The sequence below is a fragment of the Panthera leo genome, chromosome B1 (assembly GCF_018350215.1).
Source record: "Panthera leo isolate Ple1 chromosome B1, P.leo_Ple1_pat1.1, whole genome shotgun sequence".
Taxonomy (NCBI): Eukaryota; Metazoa; Chordata; class Mammalia; order Carnivora; family Felidae; genus Panthera; species Panthera leo.
Window position 1 is genome coordinate 55215645 of NC_056682.1, and position 20922 is coordinate 55236566.

General features: G+C 39.8%; 1 protein-coding gene across 5 annotated transcripts in view; it reads right to left on the reverse strand.

Annotated features, from left to right (window-relative positions):
• GALNT7 (polypeptide N-acetylgalactosaminyltransferase 7) overlaps positions 1-20922 on the reverse strand; it is a 146066-nt gene that overhangs the window by 64449 nt on the left and 60695 nt on the right. For all 5 annotated transcript variants that reach the window (XM_042935074.1, XM_042935075.1, XM_042935076.1 and 2 more), the window contains exon 2: positions 956-1416. In XM_042935074.1, the coding sequence (XP_042791008.1) occupies positions 956-1416 (461 nt within the window). The remainder of the gene's footprint in view (positions 1-955; positions 1417-20922) is intronic.

The window sequence follows — 20922 nt, forward strand, 5'->3', positions numbered from 1 at the left end:
TCTGTCTCTCTCTGTCTCAAAAATAAATAAACGTTAAAAAAAAAAAAAAAAACCCAATAAATACATGAATGGCCAAAGTCTACTAAGTAGGACTATGTTAGGTACAGAATCTTTTCAGTGACAGTGACAAAAGAATGTAGTGACAGTGACAAAAGGGTCTGCATGTGTGTGCATAAAGGTGTCAACCTCTTAAGATAAGGATATATGAACAACACAGCAGAATACATTGAGATTTTCTAGTAGCATGGAATTAAATTTGCATCTATGTTAATGGAGGCTACTTAGATCCTGTATGAGTAGAACCTGTTCAGAAAAAGCTGAGTTCATCCCATAACCACTGTCTATCACAAGTTAAGAGCTGGAAATCCTTTATTTTAAATCAAACTACATGAAAATAATGTGAAAGTTTATCTGTTTGGGTGCTCCTTTTGCATATGCTCAAGAGTTTCAATTTCCAGTTGCAGTACTGAGAAAAAGAATTAAGGGAAACATCAGTATCTAGTTAATTATGTAAGACATCTAAAGCAGCGTTACTATTTGTTATTATTCCACAACAAGACAAGGAGCTTGATCCAGAATGAAAATCAACACATCAAGAAAGTTTTGTCATTAAAAAATTGTCACTTGTACTAAACAAAGTATTTAACGGTTGGTTTACACTTTGGTACAAGTTCACGTTCTCATTGTGGATTGGTAACAAAAAATTCACAGACCGGTGCCAGTCTAGCGACATTTGCATAGCACTGATGTAAAACCCCCAGAATTTTATATGTCATACCTTCAATCTAATGGCATAAATGAAGTGATCTCCTCCTTCTGGCCATTTTGCGGACCGAAGAGCCTTTTACCTCCTTGAAATAAAGGCAAAACTATTTTCTCCATCCTAACAACCTAACTAAATATCTATCAAAACAATAGTTGCCCCAGTTTTAGAAAGAAGAGGATGTGTGCTTACTCTTCTTGTCGTAAGTCATTGACGCTGCGGTCCAGTGAGATCATGTCACTTGCCACCATGTTAAATCCAAACTCTTTAATGCTGGCTTGTACTGCATGTTTGAATTCTGGTCCCAAAACCAATGGCTTGGCTTTCTCTCCAGGGCCACCAACCACTCCATGAGGCTCAGGTTCTTTGGGTTCAAAGTTACCGAGGATCCCTGGGCGTAGCACAGGATCTCGGTAGGTGAATGTCTGAGGCTTAAATGTGAGATACTGCCTCTGTATTATGTCTTTCTGGTTATCTCCTCCAGCATGGCGCTCTTGTTCATTTCTCGCCTTGTTTTTTCTTCTAATAGACTCTAAGTCCACTTCTACTCCTTCAACATGAGGCCATGGTACCACAGGTTTGAATCTGTCATCCCCAGGAGCTAATCCATTGCCTCCTCGGTTAGGCATGGGGTTATTGACATCTCTGTCTTCCTATACAAAAGGGAGGGGGATATACAATGAGTACATGAAGGCAAACCACAGCAGAGTTTATGATACGAATTTTCATGTTCATAAAAGGCTGAGGCAACAATAAAATGATTTAAAATGTTAAACAGAAGCAGGCTATTGATCAGGACTTCCCATTAAAAGATATCTTTTGGTGGGGGGAGGACATCCCAAGAAGGACTCTTTCTTTGCCTTACCATTCCAAAATAAATGAATGGATGCATTTTTTTTTTTTTTTTTACTTCTCCCCTTCTAAAACAAACTTTCTATCAAAGACTTCTTAATAAAGCACATAGTTATGGATTAAAGCAATGGGATTCTAGGAACTTTGACAAAAAAAGGACATTTAATAGGTCATGTACAATATGTGGTTTTCCCAGATGTCTGGTATATGATAAATAGAACTATTTGTCAGTAATACAGCCATATGGTGGCAGTGGTGTTAGATGTCACCCATCACTAGGCTGGCTTCGTGCCTCTAATGGCAGAGGGAAAGGCAGGGATATGCAGTCAGTATTTTCTACTGAGTGAGAGTGTAGCTGAATTCAGAACTATAAAAAAATGAACAAAAACGCTAATGACTAAGCAAGTCAGTTCAGGCTTTTAGACCACACCCAATACCTAGTTTGCCTCATTCCAGGGGCAGCCCAAGTCAAAACAGCTTTTGCACATCAGGATATTCCTTAAGGGCTGCCTCGCTTTTCTGTGTGGACCTTCCTCATCACCAATGCCAAGCTTTCCGTCAGAAATCCTGAGTGCTTCTGCTTCTGAGCTATTCTATGTGAAGTTTTTGCTAAATCGCTACCGTTCTTTGCACAGAGCAGTGTTTCTCAACATTAGCATCACCTCAGTGGCTTTAGACAATCCTGAGGTCTGTGTCCCACACCCCTCAGGCTTTGTGATTTAATTGGTCTGGGCATTCAGAGTTTTAAAAGCTCCCCAAGTGATTTTACTATGCCTCCAAGCTTGAGAACCTCTACCTTAAAGGAAGAGCTGCTAGCTATAATTAGACAAGAGGATTATTGAGTATGCACAGCTGGGGAGGCAAGGTGAACTTAGAACTGCAAAATAGGCTAGCAGGTCGGCCATTTCACTGCACACTACAATTATCTGATTCCTTCATAGATTCATAATCGAGTTAGTGCCATCGGACCAAGACGTGTCGACAGTGGTAGAGCTACCTTGAAGAGTTAAGTTTAAAGACTTTATTTTAAAGAGTACAGAAGGTGCCAGGTATGATGTTGTGGCATAAGATGCTATCTGCTGGCAGTTCTAGAAACAAAGATCTCTTCAGAAAGCCAGTTAATCTGGGTTGCCCGGGTGGTTCAGTCAGTTAAGTGTCCGACTCTTGGTTTGGCGCAGGTCATGATCTCGGGCTTCATGGGTTCAAGCCCCGCATCGGGGTCTCTGCTCTCAACGTGGAGCCGAGTTTGGATCCTCTGTCCCCCTCTCTCTTTGCACCTCCCTTGTTCACGTGCTCTCTCTCTCTTTCAAAAATAAACCAAGAAAAGAAAGAAAGAAAGAAAGAAAGAAAGAAAGAAAGAAAGAAAGCCAGTAAATTCAAATGTGAACTTAGTTCAAGAGTTGGTAATAAGGGCTAACGATTGATTTGAGGGGTGTCAAAAAGGAATTAAAAAAAATGTCTTTGTTTAGGTAATGTAAGCACATGATAGAAAATTCAAAGGATCCAAAAGGGCATATAAGCGAAAAACAAGTTTTCCTGACCCCCCTTCTATAGAGGCAACCATAGCCAGCACTCAGTGAATCTTTCTAGAGAGGTTATATGCATGTATAAACGTACATATGTATATGTAACACAACATTTTAACATGGGATGTAGATTTTAATTGGCTCATTAATTAAAAAGGAAACCTGTACGATGTTACAAGTGGTTCAAAGGTGAATCCAAAGAACAAATATCTAAATATCAAGAATAGGGCGCCTGGGTGGTTCGGTCGGTTAAGCGTCCGACTTCGGCTCAGGTCATGATCTCACGGTCCGTGAGTTCGAGCCCCGCGTCGGGCTCTGTGCTGACAGCTCAGAGCCTGGAGCCTGTTTCAGATTCTGTGTCTCCCTCTCTCTCTGCCCCTCCCCTGTTCATGCTCTGTCTCTCTCTGTCTCAAAAATAAATAAGCGTTAAAAAAAAATTAAAAAAAATATCAAGAATACTGCAAAGAATTTACAAATAGACACAAAACTGGTAACATCGGTTAATATCTATGAGGCAATAGGCAATTGTACTCCACGGTAAACAATTTCAATTTCAGTGGACAAGAATCTTTTGCATTACCATCAGTCTTCCATCATTTCTAGCACTGTAAAACAGCCCAAAGATACTGAAAGGGCAAGATAACCTAGAAGCTGAGCCCGATAGTACACCTAGTAATCTTTTGGGCACATTTCAAAGCTTTTCCAGAATGTTCCTCCTGTAACACAAAACTAATTATAAAATTCACACTCAGCCTGATTACAGAAATGTGATACCTTTCTTCAGGCATGTGTAGGTAGATAAGGCTTCTGGATCAGCCTTCTAATCTTCACACACCTCAGGAGCAAGGACTTAGCTGGAGCCTAACCTGTGAGCCCTACTGATTCTGATGATGGAAAAAGTGTTCCATGTCTCCAATTCATCTCCTGGTTCTTTCCAGAAGAGAAGTGTTGTGGCAGTGTTGTAAGGAAATTCAAATAGAAAAATCATTACAAAACTCTTAAGATACTGGACCCAAACTGTTGATGTTGAATGAAGTATAGCACATACAGAAGAAAGACAGTCTCCCCAACCCCAACTTTTCACATCAAGACTCTAGTGAGTCATTAATTGGAAAGGTAAAAAATGAGGAGAAGGAAATGCCAATAAATACAGAAAAGTAGATTGGACAGGTCATTGGATGTCAACATCCATAACCATAGCATCCACTCTGTATGTTGCCTAAAATTCCATAAAGGGAAAAGTGCATATTGGAAGAGTATGGCACACAATAGTACCTAAAATCATAGTATGTGAATAAATGCATACTATGGTTTAAGCTGGCCTACGCTAATGCAAAACTTGCAAATTTAAATATTTCTCAAATTCGCCCACCCCAACAAGAGAATATTTAACGGATTTAAATGTCATGCTTATCTTCCTCCAAAAGTTGATCTTTTCTTTAAGGGTTCTCTTATATTCCACTCTTGGTGTCCTTTCTAGTTCTCTTAGAAGTCTACCTATCATTCCAGGGGCACCTGGGTGGCTCAGTCGGTTAAGCAACCGACTTCGACTCAGGCCATGATCATACGGTTCATGGATTCAAGCCCCGCATCGGGCCCTGTGCTGACAGCTCAGAACCTGGAGCCTGCCTTGGATTCTGTGTCTCCCTCTCTCTCTGCCCCTCCCCAGTTCACACTCTGTCTCTCAAAAATAAATAAAAATGTTGAGAAAAATATTTAGAAGTCTACCTATCATTCCACCTTTATTCTGGGTTAGGTCATTCTTTTCCAAGCATCACGACCCGATTTACACTGACCATTCCTGCATCCCATTTCCTCAGCCCACATCACACTTCTGATCTCCAAATCTTACAGTTGGTTACTTCCTAAATTTCTACTTATATCAATCTAGTACCTAAGTTTAAGATACCCCAAACTGAACTTACATTTACTTCACATCACAAACCCATTTCAATTACTGTCTTCCCTACTTTGGAAACTGGAAGCACCATCCACTCAACTGATCAGATCCAGAGCCTGCATTTCATCCGCAGCCTCTTGTTCTCTTTTATCTACCCTACTGGTATCTAATCAATCACTAATACCTATTAATTGCTATTGTCTTTGTAGCTCCTGAATCTGGCCACTTCTCTCCATTACCCTCACTGCCACTGTTTGAGTTCAGACCACCCTCACTTCTTAACAGGATTACTATAAAAGTGATAACTGATGACTACAAACACTATGTTCTAAGTATTTCATATATATATATGCATATATATTTCATATATTTCATATATATTTCATATATTTCATATATATATCATATATATTTCATATATTTCATATATATCATATGTATTTCATATATATTTTATATTTCATATATATATTTCATATATTCCATATGTATTTCATATATTTCATATATATTTCATATATATTCAAATATATATTCAATATATATAAGAATATATATTTCATATATATGGGAATATATATATATTTCATATATATAGGAAAAAATATATATTTGAAATATATGTATATGAAAATATATATATATATGAAATATATATATTCCTATATATATGAAATATATATATATTCCTATATATATGAAATATATATATATTCCTATATATATGAAATATATATATACTTTTTTTTTTTCACCAAGAGTTGGTTCTGTGATTACCATCCCTATTTTACTGATAGAAAATCTGACAGAGGGGCGTTTGGGTGGCTCAGTCAGTTAAGCGTCAGACTTCAGCTCAGGTCATGATCTCATGGTTCATGAGTTCGAGCCCCGCATTGGGGTCTGTGCTGACAGTTCAGAGCTCGGAGCCTGGAGCCTGTTTCGGATTCTGTGTCTCCCTCTCTGTCTCTGCCCTCCCCACTCATGCTCTGTCTCTGTGTCTCTCAAGAATGAATAAGCGTTAAAAAAAAAAAAAAAAAGAAAATCTGACAGCGAAGTTACTTAACATCAGAATCAGTACATCGTAGGGCCAAAATGTGAATCGAGAAGTCTGGCTCAAGAGTCCATGCTCTTAACCACTCTACTGTAGTGCTTCTCATTTTAATGCATGCACTTACTGTCTCTCTTCACTATTTATTCTACACAGCAGCCATAGTGACTTTCCTAAAATTCAAATATGACCATGTTACCTTCCCAATTTACAACACTCCACTGCTGGTCCACTTCCCTCAGGAGAGTTTATATTCTTTAACCAGGTTAATAAAGGTTTTCAGGGTCCAGCCTGCACTTACTTCTTCACCATACCCTCTAGAGGAGGAGTTAGTTAGCTTTTTCTGTAAAGGGTCAAGTAGTGAATGTTTCATACCTTGCAGACCACAGGGTTTCCAATGCAATTATTCAAGTCTGCCATTATAATGCAAAAGCAGCCACAGATACATAAATGAGTGGGTATGGCTGTGTTCCAATAAAACTTTACTTACAAAAAGACAGGCAGTAGGATGGATGTAAAGCCACCACTCCCTCCCAACCCCTGCACTAGACTAAGTTCTGTGAAAAGGTAGGCGCCATGTCTAAAGTATGCACCATCGCATTCCCAGTGCTTACCCTGGCACATAATTCCTCAATTATATTTACTGAATAAATTAATGAGTCCCCAAATTTCTCCTTTGGTTATGAGAGAGACTCTAAGAAGAAAAGGAAAAGAGAGAATGGAGAATATGGAATGGGGAAGAGGGGCTTGGATCCCTCCAAGCCAGAAAAACTGAATTTGCTCACTTCTTGAAGCCTGTTATGTCATTAAATCTGAAAGCAAATAGGAGAATGGTCTAACCCCAAGCCAATTAAAAATAGTCATGTCAAGTCTTAATGTTATAGGATTCAAAAAATGGCCACAAAGCAGTGTAACACTCAATTTCCCCGAGAAGGAAAACTACATAGTACTTCTTCCTGAGCGTGAATGAGAATCAGTAGATGCCTTTGTGACTCACTGGTACTATATCATCTTCATAAGCACAAGCTGATTTACTCTATGGTCAAAAATCAATAAATCACTGTTGACTAGACATGGAAAAGAGACTCGGTAGATAACTGCTTAAGATCACTATGCTCCTAAAGGTGGAAACTAAAAAGGATAATCACTCATCAGACGGAACTATGGGATTATCAGAAATCAGGTCAGACTATTTACTTTCCATCTTACAATTTACAAAGTTCCCCCTTCACCCCCAGATTCTACTTATGTGTGGTATTTTTCCAAGATGGCCATGCCTTGGTAGGAATATGAATACAAAGGGATTTAGAGAAATAGTCTTGAGATATAAGCTTGTTTGGATTTCAAATTATAGGTGAACCTAGAAGACTTAAGCTCTCATTGACAAGCTTCTGCAGTCACATGGTCGCCTGAGAAATTATAATTTAGCTTTAGGAAGTAGTCACCGCTAACAACATTCACACTATTTGGTTATCATGCTGCATGAGCCACCGAACTTAAAAACATAAGTCAAATTTAATTTTACGGTTTAAAAACCCTCTTGATAAAAAACACTTAATTAGAAAAATTACATCAGCATCTTTTCTCTAGCTCCACTTTCTTCTGCTCCTTCTAGGTGAGTAACGGGGACAAAGATCAGGGACAGAGGTAGTAAAAACAAGGAGGTGCCTAAGTTCAGAAGACACAGGGTATGCCTGTAGGCTGGACCTCTCCAGACTCTCATCATATGTGGCAGAAGGTGGGTGGGAGAGTGGGTGCTCCAGCCTCGGTATCCTTGTCTCTCTCTGATTAGCTAGAGCTGGATTCTTAGCTAACTCATCCCCGCTGACGTTTTGTGCTGACTGAATTCCATTCACTCTTGCTCCTTTCAGAGGACTGATAGTGACTGCATTGGGGGGTGGGGTCAGTGGCTCTGTTGGTCATGAGAGGAGGGGCAGGGGTCAAGTGATTTGTCTGCGTTTAATTAGAGCTGAAACTAGAAAAATCCAAGGTTAAACCGAGACCTTACCAGTCCTTCAATTCCTAAGAGGTTCTCCCTTATGGCAAGAGACTGATTCCAAGTATGTTTGAAGACCCATAAACTAGGAAGAGATTTTAAGGCCAATGGCAAGGCCTCTGTTAGCAACTCGGGTAGAATTGAAAATGGAGAAGGGTGTGAGGGTGTGTATCACCCTTCTGAAAGAAACAGACTCACATAGTAGGGATTTCTATTCTCTACTCCCCTACGACCCCTTTGTAAGTACCAGGCCAGGTTATAAACCAAAAGGTAACAGAATAGAGAAAACAACGTTTGACATCACAATAACGGTCCACTGAAAGAAATCCAGGTCAGCACCTCTAATACTATGTTAGGCTTTGGCAGGGTAGCAACTAGTCACAGGCTAAGCTAAGTACTGTACAGTAAGCCAGACTGACCCAGACTTCGTCTAGGCACCACAACATCGAGACTGGACCGTGGAGACCAGCCTATCACATATAGCTAATGGTTAGTCCTTTTATTTTCTCTCAAAACTTACGATACCCTACGGCAACCATAGTTACAAATGGGTAAGTTAGTTTGGTTGTTCTAACCACCTAATGGAAAGATTTTACCAGGTTCATACGGGGGCATTTTGAGTCAATTAAATGCCACCCCTCCTTAACCAAATAAGCAAAATACAAAGTGCAGTATATAATACAGATCTATCCTGTACTATTGTGAACACTACTGAAATTAACAGGTGTTCTCCTAAAAAGTTGACTAGGTCATAATTTGAACATTCAGTCATCTTAATAAAAGAGAGATTTCCATTATAAAAGAGCCTCCCAATAAACTCCATAGCTGTGTAACTAGTCGGTTTTTGCAGATTTGGATTTCCATGCATATCACATGTTATTTCTGCGTCGACATAATTTTCTGGAGATCTCTGCACATCTTGAATAATCACGGTCAACAACAGAATATCTGGATATGGCAAATTTTAAGTCTTGGGCTCTTTTCAAAATTCAAAACAAAATTTAGCTCGACCAAAGTAAATGATCGAATTGGTGAAATTATAAAATCTACTTTTAAAAACCAGGTCAATGCATTGCATTTTTAAAGGTATCAGGCTAAAGTACAAAGTCCTCAGTAATAAACATTTTCAATTTTCAACATAGAAGTTCAAACCGTAATTGAAAAAAGGGAGAGTTCACGCAAAATCCTTCTCCATATGAATACTATTATCTCTAATGTTCTATGTCGCAAATGTGAAATGACCATTCAGCACCAGTAGTTCAAGCCAGCAGTTCTAAACTCAGGAATCGGCTCCGGATAAATGCCCCCGCAGTCCTATGAATATTTCTAACACCGCTCTTCCTGAATTGCCTTAATATCTGTTTACATGCTTCTCCCAGTCAGACTGAGGGCTCTTTGAAGACAGTGAGTGTGGATCTGTGTGTCCCCACACAGGGTAGACAGTAGGTACCCAGTTCATGTTCGTCACAGACTGAGTAAAGGGAGAACACTGAGCTGTGGGTCATCTCTTCCTATGTTAACGGAATGTAAATGAACTTTGGAGCCACTGTCTTGTGCCACTGCTTGGCTTGATTTAAGCTAGCATTTTGAGAATCCAAATGAAATAACTAAAAACATTACTTTCCCTACAAAAACATTGCAAATCTAAAATTCGAATAATCCTTTTTTTAGTTGCTTCTCTTCTTCAGATTTGGATAAATCATGTCGGCAAGTGAAATTTGTTACTTCATGGAAAATGAGTACTTTATTTAAACACGAGAAAGTAAATCTGCTGGTGTTCGTCTTAGTCCTCTAAGCCAATTTATCTTGCAAATGGTTTCCAGCTAAATTTGGTGCTTGTTTTAAAACAGTAATAAGATAGGGCTTCTAAATCAGGTCAGAAAGATATCAGATAATAAATACTCAAGGGGGAATAAATTAAGAGAAATAAGCAACTAAAGGACCAAAATATAGGTTAATGTCTCCAACAGGAAAAGAACAAATTGGTTATCCTTTTACAAAAAACAAAACATTTTTATTTGGAAGACTGTTTAATGGTCCAGACAAGTAACCTGTCTATGAAACGTGAATTTTAAACATCTTTATGCAATCCAAATATTTTTTATTTTCCAGAGACCTTATGAAAATGCATGCCTTAGCTCATGAACTGAGTCATGTATATTTACAGGCTTAAAACAAATACTTCTCTTGTGAATATTTAATATTAAATCTTTAACTGATTTGAACTGAATTTTAAGAATCGAACATGAATATCAAGCAATGGTCAAGAGATCATTTTTCAGTATATTTCAAAATATACTGAACAAAGCCATAGCTGTCAAAGTTTATGCCATCATTTCAGTGGTAAGAGCGCTGATGTCAAGACAAGGCTATAAATACAAGGTACACCAATATCATTTAAAAGCTCCAACTCCCATAGGTACTAAAAGGCAGATTATAATACCTCTTAGAAATCATAAAAGGATGTAGAGAGTAGATTTTAACTCTCTCTGTTTGGGAGCTAAGCAATTACTGAGTTTTGAAAAGAAAGCTCCTAAGAGGAGCTTTTTCATTCTAAAAATGTTCATTCTAAAAATAGCAAATAATAAGTTACATAAAATATTTTAATAAAATTGTCAATATTTTACAATAAATATTCTAGTACATTGTTACTACAAAATGGCCCATCTAAAAATAAGAAAGGTATTGAAAAGGAGGAAAAAAAATGAGAGCAAAGCAATGAGAGCAAGATTATAAAATGAAATCTGTGCAGATTTTTAAGCACATGAATAATTTATGCATGCATATATATGATATATGCACATGGAGAGAGGAAATACACATTTAAAAACCAAATAGCTTAGTGGGATAAGAAATAAGAAATTAATCAGGCTGAATGGACCCTTCAAAAGAACATTATGACATTTCATCAGGTGGAGAAAGGAAGAACTACTTAAGAGCTGAACTGATTGAAAATGAGGTCCCATCTGCTCCTCTTCTGCCCACTCACTTGATGTTCTAGAACCTTCTTTCAGTTTATGCCAATTTTAGTTTTTTACCTAGAAGAGCTAAGAATTATCCTTTACTCTCTTTCTTCGATCATCTTCAAAAGAGCAATCTCTACATCAATCCTTGGGGATCACAGTGTTAACACTTTTTCTTAAACCGAGGAAAAGTGTTTATTTAGTCCTATCCTTTGATTCATAGTTCCAGTACAATGCACTTCAGAATCAGATACCTGCCAAAGCTAAGCAGTTTAATTCTTAATTCTCCTTCACATCTAGCAATCCCAGGGAAAGCATATAATGATTTCCAAATCCTCCTGAAAACTTTATTGGAAATTATGTCACCAACAGAACCATTAATGATTCTTATGACACCAAGGAAAACATTTTACGGAGTGAGAGCAGAATGAGGTCAAATGCGGTATTTATGTTGGGAGAGAAGGTCTGTAATACCCTTTTGAAAGCTGAAAAAGCAATGTCCTATTATCCCTCTAGGGGAGAAATTCTAGAATGAATACAGCACTCCCACATGAAGTGTTACTACTTTCTGCAGCTGGAAATCCATAAAACAACAGCGTTTCCTCTAGTGCTTCCTTGCATTGCCCTGAAGCTTGGCTTTCATAACAACTCAGGAAAAGGTACTTTAATGCACAGCTTCAGAACACATACATTTTGACTGGTGTCAGATAATCTTCTCTTGTGAATGTTAGGAAGAAAAATCTCCTCAAGAGCAAGAGTACCTCAAAGTTTTCAGGGTGGAGCTATCATTTAAAAAAATTTTTTTTTAATGTTTATTTTTGAGAGAGAGAGAAACCAAGTGTGAGCAGGGGAGGGGTAGAGAGAGAGGGAGACACAGAATCCGAAGCAGGCTCCAGGCTCTGAGCTGTCAGCACAGAGCCGGACGCGGGGCTCGAACTCACAAACTGCGGGATCGTGACCTGAGCCAAAGTTGGATGCTTAACCGACTGAGCCACCTAGGCGCTCCATGGAGCTATCATTTTAAAGCGTGACACAACATTTTACTACCACGTCATGACTAGATGTCCACTTTAGGAGGATGGGTCAAGAAAACGGATTTTTTTTTTCTTCTGTGAGACAGGAAAAATACATTCAGAGTAGATGGAGGTTATTTACGTAATAAACTTTGTCGCATTTTACTTTTCAATTATCAATTACTGATTTCAAGGGAGAATGCTTATCCCATGATGCTCTGGTTTATCCCAAGTGTTTCTTGGCATTCAGATTAGTATTTACATGTGTCATTAAAGGTAAAAGAACTGTTCTTTGAGTTTTCCAAATATTACAGGGCTACCGCCTGCCAGGCACTGCGTGCCCTACCACGGAGAGAGACACAGGGTGGAAGGGAGGTCTGAGCGGGCTGTAAGTGACTGAATCTTTGCTTCGAAGCAGCGCACGCTCTCCCAGCACGAAGACGGTGAATGGTTGGTAGGCAAGGAGGCAGGGGTAGAAAGTGGAGTTTGGCAGCTATTCTAGACGGAGGCAAAAGCACAAAAGCATAAAAGCACAAATGGTTTGGTGTAACGAGTGCAGGGGACATATGGGGAGGTGGCAGGAGAGGAGACTTGAGATACTGGCAGTATCAGAGTGCCTCTTAAGAAGTGCCAAGAAGTTCAGGCTTTATCCCCTTAGAAATGGGAGCCCTGAGAGGGAAGCATGCCAGAGCAGAGCTGAATTTTGGAATGAGTACTCTGATGGAGCAAATGAATGGGAAGAGGTGCCAAGATGTTTTCAGTGGGAGATGAAAAACAAAAGCTTAGAAAATACGGGAGAAAGTAACGCAGGAGAGAATTTCAAGGAGTGGACAACGGGGCTAAAAACTGCAGGCAAGTTGTTACATCAATGAGAATTCCAAGGTCTGAAGGTACGGGCGATGGAGGTATTTTAGTCTCGGTTCTGCAGCATGAGTCACTCACCAGCTCTGTGCTCTACAACGCTGGCAGAGGCCCCAGGAGTGTGGATCTAGAGGGGCCTTGGGACTCCTCACAATCCTCTCCTACCCAGCTGCGGATGGAACTATCCTATTTTCTATCATCCAGAGCACCTGAGGCATTTCTGTGATCCTCCTGTTCTGCCCAAGACATTCCTTTGGAATAGTTTAATTGATGGATGCCAAATACGTACCGAGCACCTACGCTGTACCCGGCTACAGGGCTACGGTGATGCGCAGACACATCCCTGCTCTCGTGGAGCTTTCTGTCCAATGGGGGACGCACAGAACTAGTCATAAAAATATGCTGTTGTAAGAGCCTTTTGGGGAGGGTTGATCCACCCTACTTGAGGAAAGGCTTCCTTGAGAATGAAGCACTGCTGAGCAGAGGTCTGAAGGAGGAGGAGAAGCGAAGTCAGTGAAAAGAGGAAAGAATATTCAGGGAGAGGACCTGCCACGCAAAGTCTTTACGGCAAGAAGTCTATGGTAAGGAGGGAGGACTACACGCGGCTGGAGTGCAAAGAATTAGGCAAGCCTGGCGCCAGATGAGGCAGAACGTTAAGTAGTGGCCAGACCAAGCGGGGTCTGGTGTCGTGGTGGTTGACCTTGGTTGTCATATGGGGCCCTGAGCAGCCAGGTCAGTTTTAATGCTCCTACAAGAGATGGGAACATTCTGAAAAGAGCCAACTGGCTGGGGAGTAAGAGAAGAGACTGGAAGGAGGCCAGAGAGGATGAGGGTTAGTTAGGAAAAGGAGAAATTTCATGAAGGGCTGGATATGGGCAGTGTCAGGGATGGCTCTAAGGTGTCTCACGTACAACTGGATACTGTCTATTCACTGAGAGGGGAAGCTCTGAAAAAGACAGAAGTTCAAGATGATGATGCCATTCTTGGACATGAGGACGTTAAAGTGCTTCTGAAACATTCAAGAGAAGATGGAAAAACAGAGTTTGTATCTCAGTGACTGGACTGGAGAAGATACATTTGGCAGACATCTTTATATAGGTAATAACTGACATAAGGACTTGGATGAGTCTATTTGTTGAGAGGCCATAAGATGGGAAGAGGAGAGGGCCATGGACCTTCTCCTTGAGAAATCCAACCCTTAAGAGACTGGTGGAGGAGTGTGGGACTACCAAGCAGCCCACATAAGAGGAGGGCTGGATTTAGCGAGACCCACTCCAGTGGCGTAATGGAGTCAACAGCCCAGAGTCACTGGGCTGAGGTGTGGGGTGGAAGGTGTGGAAACGGTACCAGCAAAAGTAGGCTACGTTTGTGAAAAGTCGGCCGGTGAAGAGAACAGAAATGGAGAGGTGGCTGGAGGAAATGAGGTGGGGTGAGAGGTTTTGGTTTGTTTTTAATGGGCAACTCCTGAGCGTCTGCAAAAGAAAGGCAAGAGTAAAATATTCAAACACATGTGAGAGGAGGAATCATCAAAGGGTAGGGAGTTTCTGACACTGGGGATAGGTGGAAGCCAAAGCAGAGGTGGGATTAGCCAGGTTAGGCGGAGGGCAGCCCTTCTGTTGTAATGCCAGGGATGAAATGGGTGCAGACACGGGTACTTTGCTCTTCCTTGGGATCCAAACCCTCTCTGCTGCTGTCTTTATTACTCCAACAGCCTTCCTGATCTAACCTATTCTACTACCTGGAATCAGACTTACCTCTGCTAAACAATGCTTTTCACAGTGCAGGTCAGAGATTTCTTTCAAAAAACAAAACAAAACAAAACAAAACAAAACAAATGGAAAGTCTTCCCATCTTTTTCTAACACATCAGGTTCAAAATCCTTTGCCTGGCCTTCTAACTGTCACTCTTGGTTACTCATTCAAGCTGTCCCCCATACTCTAGTCAGCTGGACCCTTTCAGGAGATCATAAAAGCACATCTTCAGCCCGGCCTCTAGTTTGGTTCACGCTGTCAGCCTTAGCCCCCAGCACTGCCCTGTCGCCCGCCTCTTTCTCTCTAGGGTTCGGTTCCAATTCCTTTGATGAAGATTCATCCCTGCCATCTGTTCCGGTTCCAGTGATATTTTCCCTCTCATGAATTTTGCCTCCTTAATACTTTCATAATTCTCTGATTATCCCATGTGCTAGTTTTTCTTCTCCAATCCGATGAAAAGCTCTACATGAGGAGAGTCTTAGTCTTTCACTCCTTCTGAGCAATAAGAGTTTGTATTATGTATCTTCCTTTCTCCTAAATTCTCTGACATTTCTATTTTCCTTATTCTTAAACCCATATGCAAATAACACCTATTCTATAGGAAACATGTTCCCTGGGTTCCGTATTTTAAATTTTTTTTTTTTCAACGTTTTTTATTTATTTTTGGGACAGAGAGAGACAGAGCATGAACGGGGGAGGGGCAGAGAGAGAGGGAGACACAGATTTTTTTTTTTTTTTAATTTTTTTTTTTTCAACGTTTTTTATTTGGGTTCCGTATTTTAGAGGGGAGTTCTGCCTTATGTGGTTTAGACGGATCTTAGGTGAACAGCAATGAAAAGTTTGATTTAAAAAAAGAAAATAACCGGGGGCGCCTGGGTGGCTCAGTCGGTTATGCGTCCGACTTCAGCTCAGGTCATGATCTCACGGTGTGTGAGTTCGAGCCCCGCGTTGGGCTCTGTGCTGACAGCTCAGAGCCTGGAGCCTGCTTCGGATCCTGTGTCTCCCTCTGTCTTTGACTCTCCCCTGCTTGCACTCTGTCTCTTCCTCTTTCTCAAAAATAAACATTAAAAAAAAATAAAAAATACATAACCAGACATAGGTAATTATGTTACATTCTCAGGGGGCTCACAACAATCCTACGATAGGTCCTATAATTTTATTTTCACATTTTATAGTTGAGGTAGTCAAAGATTAGAGAGATTGACATGTCCGAGGTCACATAATTCATAAGTGACTAATCTAGGACTTGAACCCTCATAACTACAAGTCCTGAGCATTTAGCCACAAATGCTAAGCTACTTGACATACAAATGCTTGGTGATCACTTCCACTTTCTAGAAATTTATTAAAAAAATTCAGTTGAGAGGCCTTTAAAAATGTTCAACTAATAGACACTTTAATGTCTCTTTATTCTCCTTTTTCATCGCATTTATAAAGTCTGCCTTTGGCAACTTCTTACACCAAAGAAATGGCCCATTCTGACAGTCTAAACAATGAGATCTGCCTTGTCAAAGGCTTTTTCGCTCCTTTAACGTGTTAGATGATTTCCCCTGACAGCGTGTGAAATAAGGGGAAGACATTTTGAACTAATTTTACACAAAGAATTAAATCAGTCTCATAAGTAAGGGCTGAAGTATTTTTGGTCCTGCTAAGCTGACTCTTGTAACTGATGTTCTACTGTGTATTCTGAGCTGTTCAATCTCCCGCGAAACAATACTCTTGGCCTTTTTGTGACTAAAAAGCATTGCTACAGCCGTGGAATAAAACCAAATTCCTCACAAGCCTGTGACTGTGGCTTCACTAATAGTCTACTCTAACTGAAAACTTATCAAATGGCTCCATGAAGATGGTCCCAGAGAGAATTCTACCCTCAGGGAGGAGTTTACTCCTACATTTTTCAGGACTTGCTGCCCAGATACAAGACCAGAGCTCCATTTTTTTTTTTTTTTTTCCTTTTACGATGTAAGAGGTCTCACTTAGGGACAGGAGGGAAAAACCCTCCCAGAGTATGTATCCACAAACACCACAGTCTGTCTTCTAGGATATGGGAGGGTGCTCACTATGAAATTCCAAGGAGGATTAGGAGTCGCTTATCAAGTCACTGCTTTCAGAGAGGATTCAGGGTGTTTCCCTCACCTATTCTGCTACAGCACGAGGTAGGTTATATTTACATTAGAACATGAAAAATAGGACACAGTCAACTTTAACTTTCCATTTCTTCCCAGTTCCATCTCTTAATCTTGCTCACCACCATCTTTTAGAAGTGAAAAGCAGTATTCTCATTTTAGCATAACTATGTTTGTAATGCTTACATGTCTTTCTGGAAAACCTTAAAATGATAAACCCAAGAAACTTTTTGGCACTTTGGGAGAAGGCACCACAGCAGCTGTTGAGCAACAGGAAGCAATCCCACCAGTTAGCTGAGAGAAGCCGGTCAAGCAGATATATGCTAAGTTTAGCTGTTCTAACACATTCCAACCAACTTCATTTGGTCACACATAAGCTACCAAAGTAGTACAGCTGAAATCTGAGATCCTTTTGCAACTGAAGGTGAAATGGTGGCAAAAAATATGCACAGTACTTGGAATGGTCAAGTCTCACCCAATACCTCAATTTTATTTTGACATAACCTTCTGATGACCCTAAGTCATTTTTTTTTTGTTTTGTTTTGTTTTTCTATAAACAAGATTTCCCTTTACCTGGCACAATTAAGGTAAGCAACACATTTATCTTTGCATCTATGAATGAATGGAAAAAGGAGGCTTACTGTTACTATAGTACATCCAAAGATAGCCTGCTAAAGATAGCCTGCTAAGGTGTCAGTCATAAGCATTGTCAAAGTAGCAAAATTAGCAAAGAACCTCCAAAGCCTTACACAGAAAAATGGAACAGATTTTAAAAACAGTGATAAAATCAGCTTATCACTGGAAGTATTTTATTGAATGCTGATTCAATTCACGATGATGATGATAGGGTGAGAAGGAGGTTGAAGAATCCTTACAATGTTAAAAGTGTGATTTCAAGTACATTCCACCCATCTCTTTTCATCCTTGAAATAACCCTTTTAGCCAGGTACCGTCATTATCCCATTCTCCAGATGAGAAAAATGAGGCACAGAGTTTAAGTGACTTGCTGAAAACCATACACTCAGGTGGTAGTAGGGACAGGATTCAAATCCAGGGTCTGTGGCTTCAGAGCCCATGCAATTAACTATTACCCTCACGGGAGGTGCGGGGGTGGGAGGGTGGGGAAGGCATCCATAAGGTCTTTAGAAGTTTTAGCTACATAAAGTGGTAGGTACCTTTAAGATTTTATAAATACCAAAACCTAAATATATTCCTTAGAATCAGTTCATTTCAGAAGTTCATTTTTTTTTCTAAGTTTATTCATGGGGGGGGGGGGGGCTGGTAGAGAATCCCAAACAGGCTCCACACTGTCAGCGCGGAGCCTGATGCGGGGCTCGAACTCACGAATCAAGAGATCATCACCCTAGCCGAAGTTGGATGATTAACTAAGCCACCCAGGCACCCCCAGTTCATTTTAATAAAGTTTCCTTTATGTTAAAACCAATATAATGCTCTTAACAAGAATTCGTAGAAAGATAGTTCGGAAAGGGCTATTTTAATACAAGTAAACTTCTGGACATCCGATTCCCACTTCAGAAAGTAGTAGTAACTAACTGAGGCCCACTAGCCTAGGTGAATATCAGGATGAAGGTAAATGTAATATACCTTAGAACGATACACTCATATGATTTTATTTCTACAGAGAAAAAAAGAAATGATTTCCAGTTAGTCACTTTGGCACCTAAGACAATCAAACTGAGCTGCTATGCTTGCTCTTCTGATTTCAGAGAGAGAATGGTTTTCAAATATCGTCTATTTGTCTGCCACTGGCGAATATGAAGTAAATAAAATAGGGCTTTTCAAATTGACGCTAAGGAAGAGTTACCACCACCTCTACTCCCTGAGGCATGTGAGAGTTTCTGAGAGGCACCCTCGGTCTGATCACATGCAGGTCTCACTAAGATCACATTTTCAACAAGTTTCTGGCACAGCTTCTTCAGGCTCTGCTTGTTGCTAGCCTTCTAGAAGGCTAAAAGTCAGTGATGACCTCAAGAATCATAAAGTCTTTTTAGCAACATATCAGTGGTTCTCAATCTTTTTAGGGTCATGAAGATCTTGGACACTCTCCTAGGGGGAAAAAAACCCCAAAAAACCAGTACAATGTTGGTAGAGTTCTTTGTAGAGCCATCTGACTGTATGTATCAAAATCCTTTAAAACGTTCATTTTTTTCTCTAACTGCCAAATTTCAGAGCTGGAAATATATCCTAGGGAGATAACTCTAGTTACAGAAAAGACAGTATGCATAAATATTCACTGCAGCATATACTAGCAAATATACTAGAAACAAATAGAATGTTTATAACGAGAGAATGGCCAAGAAAATGATGTTACCTTCATACCACTGGATAGTCTATAACTATACAAATGTTTGAGAAAAACAATTCTTTGGGAAAATTCTTACGATTTAATGCCAGTTTTTAAAAAGTAGAATACAGGGGCGCCTGAGTGTCTCAGTCGGTTGAGAGTCCAACTTTGGCTCGGGTCATGATCTCGCGGTCTTTGAGTTCGAGCCCCGCATTGGGCTCTGTGCTGACAGCTCAGAGCCTGGAGCCTGCTTTGGATTCTGTCTCCCTCTCTCTCTGCCCCTTCCCTGCTCACACTCTGTTCGGTCTCTCAAAAATGAATAAAATGTTAAAAAGTAGAATACATACATTGAATATATATACTGCTTACACCATATAATCAAACATGAAAAAAAAACCCAAAAATGACTACTAAGAAAGTTAAAAGTAGTGATTGTCTCTGGAGGTGAGATTTTAGATGATATTTTCTCATCCCTTGGTTTTCCTTATTTCCAATACTGAGCATATGTTTGTATAAAGTTGTTAAAAATTATTAGTTTCCTCCTAAACTTGTTTTAAAATTTACTGACAAAAATCCATTAAAAACAGTTGATAGTAGTAACTTGAGATTTTGTTTTCCATTAGGAGGATCTACATCAATAAACTGTAGAGCTGGTTGACTGCCAAAGAGGTCACTGTGCATAATTTAGTGATAAAGAGGGGATATACTACAAGCTCAGCTGAGAGATGGCTCAGAGAAACAATACTTATGATCACAAAAAGATTAAGCCGAAAGTTCATACACAAGGTGCAGGTAGCATATTTCTCATTTGAGTACACTACCAAACTTTAGAGAGCGTTAAAAAAACAAAACCAGGGGCACCCGGGGTTGCTCAGTATGTTGAGTGTCTCTGCTTGGGTTTTGATCTCACAGTTCGTGAGTTAAAGCCCCATATCGGGCTCTTTGCTGTCAGCGTGGAGCCTGCTTCAGATTCTCTCTCTCTCTCTCTCTCTCTCTCTCTCTCTCTGCCCCTTCTCCGCTCTTTCTCTCGCTCAAACAGAAACAGACATTTTTTAAAAATTAAAAAAAAAAAAAAAAAAAAAAAAGAAAAACAAAACCAAAGGACAGCTTTAAATTTTTTAAAAGTACAAAAAACAGAGCACAGGGAATTCAATGACTAATCACTTGGTCAGTTATCAACTCCTTAAAAGCAAAGAGGAAAGAATTATGTTGGAGGACATCCTCTAAAACAAGTCATTCATGAGGTAGAAGCCCAAGTGCTTTATGTGAACATGCATACATCTCTTTCAAAAAGAATACTTTATCACACTGTTCTCTATTGATCTCTCTTGCTTATTCTTGCTTCCAGTTCATCCTCAAGATACTTCTTTAAAGGGAGTTAAATTTAAAATTTTTTAATTAAGTTAAAAAAAAATTAAAGAAGTTGTGGGGTGCCTGGGTGGTCCAGTTGGTTAAGTGTCTGACTTCAGCTCAGGTCATGATCTCACAGTTCACTAGTTCGAGCCCTGCGTCGGGTTCTGTGCTGACAGCTCAGCGCCTGGAGCCGGCTTCAGATTCTGTGTCTCCCCGTCTCTCTGCCCCTCCCCTGCTCATTCTCTCTCTCTGCGCCTCTCTCTGAGAAATAAATAAAACATTAATTTTTTTTTTAAATTAAAGAGGTTGAATTAAAAGCACTTCATTTCTAGCTTACAGAATACTGTAAAGCAAAGAAATGTTGCTGGTTCCCAAAATTCAGTGCAAGGAGAAATGATTAAGTTTTAAAAACTGCGGAACGAACATACTGAAAGTATTTTGAGTTCCTCCAACAAAAATGAAGAC